This window comes from Pteropus alecto, unplaced genomic scaffold (genome assembly GCF_000325575.1).
Source record: "Pteropus alecto unplaced genomic scaffold, ASM32557v1 scaffold88, whole genome shotgun sequence".
Lineage (NCBI taxonomy): Eukaryota > Metazoa > Chordata > Mammalia > Chiroptera > Pteropodidae > Pteropus > Pteropus alecto.
The window spans coordinates 2,111,433-2,121,054 of NW_006494611.1; the positions used below are offsets into that span (position 1 = coordinate 2,111,433).

At 38.1% G+C, this 9,622-nt stretch overlaps 1 protein-coding gene across 1 annotated transcript in view; it reads right to left on the minus strand.

Annotated features, from left to right (window-relative positions):
• Window positions 1–9,622, minus strand: part of MCF2L2 (MCF.2 cell line derived transforming sequence-like 2) — a 187,483-nt gene that overhangs the window by 43,874 nt on the left and 133,987 nt on the right. The window contains 1 exon segment of the mRNA XM_025042363.1: window positions 17–83. Coding sequence (XP_024898131.1) covers window positions 17–83 — 67 coding nt within the window.

Below are 9,622 nucleotides of genomic sequence, written 5' to 3' on the forward strand. Positions count from 1 at the left end.
CCGCCAATTTACTCACATCAATTATGCTCTTAATTTCTTTTATATAAATCTCTTCGGTCTCAAGCAAGTCACGTATAACATGCCTGAATCACAGCAACAGGTGGGAAGATGAAAGAGAGAGACAGAGTGGGGGAGAGAGGTTTTTTAGAATTCTTTTATCATAATGTTCATCAACAGTTCCCTTCAGTGGCTTAGCTACTTAGGCTGCAGTCTGTTCATTCTGTTCTATTGAACACCAAAGGCCACCTCTCACAAAACTACAGTGTGATCACACTGGCATAAGAAGAGACAGTAAGGTTAGAGGACTCAAAATTTGTTTGTGCAGCTAGTGAGTGACTTACTTCTGGTGGGCCACAGTGTGAGGGTCAAGAGGGAAGATGTTGGAGTCAGAAATGCCTGGTTTGGATCCTTGGTCAGGAAAGTCTGCCTGACCCCTATATTATATGTGTGAATATTCTCTCCAACTTTCTGCTCACATGGCTCTTTGACCCACACAGATGTATTTTGTTGTGCTCAGTGTTAAACAGATGCCAGTCATGCCCCCTTCTTCTGGCATTTGATGTTTCAGTGTGATCGAATTCCTCAGCCAAAAGACATGAGCTCTGTCTGCTTCCCTTGAGGAAGGCAGGTGCAGGGTGTGGTGGGTAGAATTCTAAGATGGCCCCCAAGATTCCTGGTCCCTGGTATACACACACCTCCTCCTGGTTAGTCAATCAAACACTAATCAAACACTAATGCTGCTGTGAAGGGATTTTGCCATTCTGATTTGTTCCAAATCAGGTGACCTTGAGATAGAAAGATGACCTGGTTGGGCCTGTCTGAATCACATGAACTCTTTAGATCTGGGTCTAGCAGTCAGGGAGATTGGAAACACAGGAAGGACTTAACGTGAGGGAGCTTCTCCTTTGCTGGCTTTGGAGGGGGACATTTAGCAAGGAGCACAGGTAACCTCTAGGATCTGAGTGGCCCCGAGCTGATAGCCAGCAACGATTTTGGTCCTACAGTTTTAAGAAACTGAATTCCGCTACAGCCTCATGAACTTAGAAGAGGGTATCAAGCACAGCTAGCCAATACCTTGATTTTACCTCTGTGAGACATAAGCAAAAACAAACAAACAAACAAACAAAAACAGTCATATCTTGCCCAGACTCCTGTCCCATGGAAATTGTGAGCTGAGCTGCTAAGTTTCTGGCCATTTTTTATGTAGCAATAGAAAATTGATAGAAAGACAGGCTAGTCCTCATATCTATCTTCAGACAGACTCTTCTTTCTCTTCTTAGGCTATGTGGCCACACTTTGTTTTTCAGGCTTTCTTTTAAGGCTCCAAATGAGTTAGTGTTTGTACACGTGTTCATGTGTAGAACATATACACTTATGGTTTTCTGTGAACTGTTGGTGGATTATCTATTAAATGGTAGCCTATCCTAGTAATACTTTCTTTTTCTTTCATAAAATGGACATGGCAAGGGACAGATAATCAAAGAACACTATATAAGAAATTCATACAAATATACAAATAGTTATTAGTCTTATGAAAAAAATGCTCAAAACACACTAATCCAACAGAGACATAGTAAAACAAACAAACAAACAAATAAAAATAAAAACAAAAAACCACAATTTTCAATTACTAAAATGGCAGAAATTCCAAATCTCAAAGGAAGACTGATAGGTGAGGATGTGGGAAGACTCTCCAACAATATAGGCAATTTCTTGCAAGATAACTTGGAAATACCTCATCAAAATTTAAAATGCATGCTACTTGACTTGGCAATTTCTCTTCTAAGAACATTCATTGTTTGTTGTTAGAACACTAGCACTTCAACAACAACCAGATATAAACTGAAAGTTATGTAAATGCTGCTCATCAATAAATTATGGTATGTAAATATGATGAAATGCCATACAGTTTTTAAAAAGAATAAAGCCAACTGAATCACGATATGACATAGACCAGACATTTTAAGCGAATTAAAAAAAAAAGAGTGCAGAAAAGTATACATTATGTGACAATTTGTGTAAAAAGGAGTGTGTATGCATGCATATATGTAACACTGTATATGCTTAGATAATTCATGCAAAGAAAGAAGACGTTGTTAACAGTAATAGCTTTTGGAGAGTGGCACTGAAAGCTAGAAAATAGGGAAGAATATCTACATTTTATTCTACACCCTTTGATTAAAAATACTTTAAATAATTACCACTTTTATAATTTAAAAAATGGTTTACATGATGTTTTAAAATGAATGTTATTAGAGATAATGATATGTAAGTCTCATTTGAGAGATGTAAATAAATCCTAAAATTAAATATTTTATGGCCCAACGATTATTCTTTCTTAAAATGACAGGTTTCGTATCTATTTATAAAAGCTTGTTACAAGGTAAGACTGATAAAAAATAGCCACTGACAGAGGATACGAAAAGTTACTTTGAGATCATACTTAGCTAACAGAGTCACTGAGTAAGAGGTTCCTTTGCTTTTTATAAATCATTTTGAAATGGTGACACTTGCTATGTCAGAAGGAAATATAGGCCTTGATACCAATCTATTTCTATGAATCATGACATCAAGTAGGACTACAGTGACAGCTAAACCTTCATAGAAAACTGAGTACGGCCAATTTCTTACAACCTCTTGAAGCACTGGGCTTCAGCAACTTGACAAGTGTGTTTAAGGATGAATTGATGATTAAGTGAAGTCTGAAGGCAGAAATAACTGGGTGATGAGCAGTTTTTACCCAACAGTTATGTGAGAACTTAGAGACTCTTGGAAGTTTTAAAGAACCTGATACAAGAAAATATTCACAACTCAGAAGGAAAAATATCCCTTGACAAGTCATGCTTCTGTTTATAGTATGGAAAACAGTCTACAGAGCCATCCAACTATTTCATTTTACTTGTTCAACTGCAATGACTACAACAGATAAAAAACTCCCATGATAGTAAGTTCCCTGAACATAGATCGCCAATATTTCAGTTCGGATTTTTTAAAAAAATACTCAACTGCAACGACTACAACAGATAAAAAACTCCCATGATAGGAAGTTCCCTGAACATAGATCGCCGATATTTCAGTTCGGATTTTTTAAAAAATAGCACTCATATCACTGTTAAGCCAATCTTTTTTTCCTTTGTTTTCCTTTTGAATAACTATAAAATGAGAGAAATTTTATGATTCTATCTGACGATTGCCTGCTTTATTATTCCAAAGCACACATCTTTGTTCACACAAAAGACTCTCAAGAATATAACATCTAAAGTCACAAATGTATAATGTAGATGAAGAACAGAAAACACTGGGAGTTCTCAAGTAATTTAAAAACCCTTAAACACCTAGTATAATTTATGTCCTGATGGATATCTCTACTCAGATACGGAGCACTGTAATTAGAATACCAAATGGAGCTGACAAGCCAGATCGGCCTGTACTAGTTCCGTGCACTAGTGTACATTCTAGCACTTCGTTTTACATTTAAAAGGGGATCTCTTCCCACCCCCGCCCCAGGTCATTAAGGAAGAAATGGAAGAATACTGCGTTTTAAGGGACTGTTTTTTCTCTGACGCCGTATTTTAAGGTAGCACACAAACAGCACTTTCGATATCTGGTTCTATTCTATATGGCACTTCATGTTTGTCTCAGATGACACCATAACCAAGAGGCAAGAATGGGACCTTTTAAAATAATGAATGCAACCTTATTTGGTAAGCAAGATCATTAAAGTATGTACAGGTTAGGATTTCTTGGTAAGTTTCTTCTTTTTCTAAGTTAGAAACTTTTTCTAAATTTCTCCCTTTTAACTCCAGTTCCTTGTCCCCACTGCCCTCTACCCACCTCCAATTTCCCAGCTCTCCAATAGAAGACTATCCTTTTGGGACCCAATCTGTCAGAAGTATAGTTTTGCTTATTAATTGTCAACACAGTTTGTCATCAAGAGTTTTCATTTACTCCTAGTATGACAGATCTCTTCACACACATCAGAAAGTATTATAGATTTTCGCTTTTTAAAAATTAGTTTTCATCTGATATCCTTTTTGCCAAATTGAACGGTCAGTTCTCATCCTTCTCAAATTCTAGAGCATCTGACATAATGAAAATTAACCTCCTTAGACCTTTTTCTTCCTTCGGTTTCTCTTTATTATTCAATCTTTGTTCATCTCTCTGTTTATTTCTCCTTGCTTCATCTTCCTCCTCCTGTCTAAATGTTACTTGGTCTCCGAAGGTCTAAACTCAGGTTTCCAGGCTTCCTCCCCTCTTCTTCCCGCATGCTCTTGATTCTCCCACATCTTTGTCTTCTAGACCCTTAGTCATGCTCAAGTCCAAGCTGCCGGTCCACATCTTCACCTAGATGCCTCTCTGACACTTCAGTCACCTCAGGTTGAAATTAGAAATAGCATGAACATCAGTGGAACTGCCATTTTCCTAGGGTCTCTAAAACACAGTTATTTCAAACTCCTTCCTGCCATTATGCTTATATTCAGTCTGTCACCAAGCCTTGTCATTTCATCTCTCAACATGCCTCTTGGAGTCACTGCTTATTCTTCTTTTCCGGTGCTACCAATATAGAGCAAACTCTCCATTCCTCTCATCTTAAATACTTTGGCGCACTCTTAGCATCTCACCCTTGCTTCTGGATACTCACTCCCATCAATCTATTCTGCAGACCACCAGTCTACACCCTTCCTAAAACTCCATTTCTATCAGGCCATCATTCTCCCTCTTCAAAAACTGAAAATAGCTTTCAATTGCACACAACTGCCCATGTTCCTTCCAGGGTTTCAAGATTCTCCATTCATGTGATAAGAATCTACTTAAGGAGCTTGCTTTAAAGGTAAATCCAGACCTACAGATTCAGAATGAAGAGAGGTGGGTGAGAGGTACAGGTAGAATTTATAATTGTCATAAGCACCCCGATGATTCTAATATAGATATTCCACTATTCAACAAAGTAATACTGATCTGACCCACTCCTTTTAGCCACCTTCCTTCCTTTAGTTATTCCAATGTTCTCACGTTACACTGCCTTTCAAATTCTAATCATTCTTAAACACTCAGTTCCAATCCTCCCTTTTCCAGAAAATTCTTTCTAACAGCTTCAGATGAAATTTGTACCACAGTCTTATCCTTTTTGCTTCCCAGGCAAAAATAATTAGATCCAAGTACCTATTGGCTCCTTATGAACCAGGCACCATTACAGGCACTTGGGCTAGAGAAATGTACCATAGGAATGTACCAGATTTTCTTGTCTGTGCCATCAGATTGTGCACTAAAGCCTGACTAATCTCAGGCCCTAGTCAGTGCATAGTCTAATGACACAGACAAGAAAAACAGTAACTCCAGTGTAGTGTGATAAGGTAGCGAGAGGAGCCAGGTGCAGAGAAGGGGCCATCATTAGGCCAAGGGTGACAGAAGACATTACCAATTTTGAGTTGAGTGGAGTGGGGTTTAAGTTGAATTTAAAAAAGACAGGAAGCCAGGGGGAAAGGGAGAGGGGAGTGTGTTCCAAGACCTAGAGGAACAATGTGGAGGAGGGAGCAGAAGCAAGAGATGTATGCTCTACTGGTACTTATAAATTCTTTGGTAGGGCTGAGCCAACAGTCTAGTAGGTTCATATGATGTTAGAACATTAATCTATCTGGTTCATCCTTATTTTACAGATGAAAAAACAGAGGACCTGAACCATGAAGTGACTTTCCCGAGGTCCGTGGCTTTGGCTAAACCACTGTTCTTACATTGTTTACATTACATTGTCTCTCTTGGCCTATCTTTGGGGTGCATCCAAAGTCCTGTTGGCTATTATTAAAGAAAACACAAATTAAGTGAAACTAGCATGGCGTTATAGAAATACAGGGTTTCAGAAAAAGTAGGTTTCTAAGTCTATTTCTACTCGAATATGCAGAGTAACCTTGAGCAAGTTACTTTCTTTCTCAGGGTCTCTGTTTCTTTATGTGTCAAAGGCTGAATTAGATCATCCTGAATATCCTCCTGGCTCTCATAGACCATTCCTTATATATAATATCATTTCTAATAAAATGTACGATGTGGTCTTTGGCCTAATCACACTTCGTTTTTCATTTTCACCAGAAATGAAACAAGTCATAAGACTTTCTATTCATTTACAATCTCGACTAAATAGTTAGTGAGTAATTGAAATGTGCAATAGGACAGCAAAGAGAAGGGGAATCAGTGGGGCTGGAGAGGTCTTAGAGAAGGTGAAATCTGAACTGTCCTCTGTAAGAGGTGAGGACCTGGTTAGGAAGACAGGAGGGTGTTCTAGGAAGAAGGACATGTGAGCACAGTGTAGGAGTCTTGGCTACACACTGGCTTGTGGAAACCAGGCTGCTGGGGCAGGGTCTGGAAGGGGAGCATGAGAGACAGAGGGAGCATGGGTGGAGGAGATGGTTGTCATGCTAGGCTATAGTGTAGACTCAATGCAGGAGCTCAGGGGAAGGTGTAGAAGATTGATTTGGACAGCAGGGCAGATAACTCTCAAGGAAACTGTTTCATTGAGTACAGAGTAGGTCCTGAGGGTTCAGACTCAAGAAACATGTTCTTAGTTTTACATCTTTCTCTCGTTTCAATTAGGTGTTCCATAATTACATAAGAAATTCTCAGAACTGTACACGGTAACAATACAAAACATTATAGACCTATACAATGATTGTGTTGAAATACTTTTAAGCATTTATTAAAGGTCTGATGAATATTAACAGTTCCCTGGTTCCTGGAAGGCTAACAGTTGAGAGTTTTGCTCAACTGCTGTTTCCTCTTTTCTACTTTTCTATCTCAGTTTCTATATTTTGTCTTATGTTAATTGGATTTGCTCTCATTACTCTTGATATGTTTAGGGTAAATTACTTCAAATTCTTTTGGGAGGAGGATGGGGCATAAATAAATTATTATTATTATAAATTAAATGAATGCTCGCTCTCCAATATCATGTAATAAATAATGACAAAGCAATTTTATGCATTCTACACTTTTTAAAGGAGAGATTGGTTTTAAACACAATCCTATTAATTCCAATTCAAGTTAATAATCCTGCATTTGTGTACCATTTTAGGCATTATAAATTTTTTTAAATTGCAGTAAAATATACATGACATAAAACTTACCATTTAAACAATTTTTAAGTGTATGATTCAGTACATCGAGTACATTCATAATGTTGTGTAACCATCACGAGAACTTTTCCATCATTCCAAACTGACACTCTGTACTCATTAAACACGAACTCCCCATCCCTCTCTTCCCTAGTCCCTGGCAATCTCTTCACTTTCTGTCTCTCTGAATTTGCCTATTCTAGGTACCTCATATAATGGAGTCGTACAGTATTTGTCTTTTTGTGTCTGACTTATTTCACTTAGCATAATGTTTTCCAGATTCATCCATGTTGTAGTGCATATCAAAATTTCATTCTTGTTTAAAGCTGAATATATTTCGTTGTTTGTATATACCACGTTTTGTTTATCCATTCATCTACTGATGACTACTTGGGATGTTTCCTTTTAGCTATTGTGAATAATGCTGCTATGAACAATGGTGTGCAAGTCTCTGCTTGAGTCCTTGCTTTCAATTATTTGGGGTATATACCCAGAAGTATTGCTAGATCACATGGTAATTCTATTTTTAACTTTTTAAGAAACCACCATACTGTTTTTCATAGCAGCTGTACCATTTTATAGTACCATCAGCCTTACATAAGGGTTCTAATTTCTCAACATCCTTATCGACACTTATTATTTTCCATTTTTAAAAAATAATAGCCAGACTAATGGATATGAAATAAAGAGTGTATTATATTTCTTGATCCATTCAACACTCAACAAAGAACTCCTCTGGGGCAGAGGTTCTGTCTCATTCATCCTTGTCTCCATGGCTTCCAAGCAGGTAAATTCTCAATAAATGTTTACTGAATGGTTGAATGATAAATTTAAGGAACAGACAGACACCAGTTCTGTGAGCAAATATAGATACTACTGTTATTCTCATTTCACAGAAGAGGAAATGAGGACTCAGAGCATTAAGTAACTTGATTGAGGCCAAACGACTGGCTAGGCACTGCCAGCAAGAGTTCCAGTATGGGCCTTTTAGCTCTAAAACCGGTGACAGAGGAACTGATGTGCTAAGGGTGAATGTCAGTCCACTGAAATAGTACCCAAAATTCTAACTCTGCAGCATAGCTCCATAAGTGACAGGGCCTGCACAGTAAGGACACTGTAAGCAGGTTGGAGAAAAAAGGCTGGCTCAGGCCATATGCATTTATGCCTAGGATTCAAGGAATTGGGCTCAATCTCAGAGCCATGATGCACAGGCACTTCTGCAATCTAAACACAAGATGTCATATGAGAGATTTCTGGTACAGCAAAAAGATTCCTGGAATACTGCTTCAATCCATAGGAAAGGGTAGTACTGGTACTAACTCCAACAGGAGTATGCAAGTAACTCAATAATCTTCAGTTAAGAAAAGAAATTGTGAAACAGTTAACAAACTTCTACTTCATGCAAACAAAAAGTAGTCTATTGCAAAAAAGGAAATTTCCAAAGACAAAAAACATGTGTGAAAATAGTCAAAGATCAAAAAACATTGAGAAGAGACACAGTGCTTTCTCTGTCCTGTGTACCTTTTTTTGTAGACTTATTTGTATCTTTTTCTCCACCACAGATATTCTATTATTCTGTTAATTCTTTTCCTCTCAAGAGGTTTGTCTGTTTATTATGATAGAAACATATCTCTCGGATATATTGATCTTTCTTTCTAGGATTACTTAACCCTGTATCTGTAGGATCAAATAGGTATTTAAGATAGGTTTCATGATCAGACTGACCAGACCGATTCATGAAATATATATTGTTTCACATCAAATGACTTATCAGGGACTTTAGAATTGGCTTTTTAGAAGGGTTTTATATTAAAAATCTCAGTATTGCAAAACTATTTCTAACTTTTAATTACCATTCCACTTATTTTAAATAATATTCAATACAAATCCTAGGCAGGCCTATAACTGCCTTTTAGAACTGGTTTGAGTGGGATTTGAACCACATATGCTCCATAAAGCAGGAAATGAACACTTAGCAATTATTAACGATTAAGAAAAGAGAAATAGAGAATTTTAGTTGTCCTTAAAATATCAGCACAACCAAACTTAGGTGCAAAATTCCTAACACAAATGATTGCATCTGGGCCAGGCCTGTAGTCCCCTTACCATAATCAATAACGATTTTCTAAACATCTCCATGGGCTGTAATTGTCTTGTTTCCTTGGTATCACCTCATCCCAGGACCTGAATTATTTTGCTCAGTTTAGATAGCTGTAGCAAGGCTGGTGTCGATTATCTTTTAAAATATAAGTGTTAATCAGACAGCATTCAAGATTGTCCCTACACAAATGTCACTCATTCACTCAACTTGGACCTGCCCTCCCCAGCAGGAGAGCAGGAGGTGGAAGGAGGTAGAGGCAGCCCCTTGGAACTTGCACAGAACCCTGAATGGCCCCGGGGGCGGGGGGCGGGGAAAAGGGAGGGGAGGAGAAATGCCGAGCCCCACTGTCAGGGAGTGATATTGGGCCACTGTCACAGGGGCTGTCTGAGCACTTGCAGCATGCAGGGGGAACCTGTAC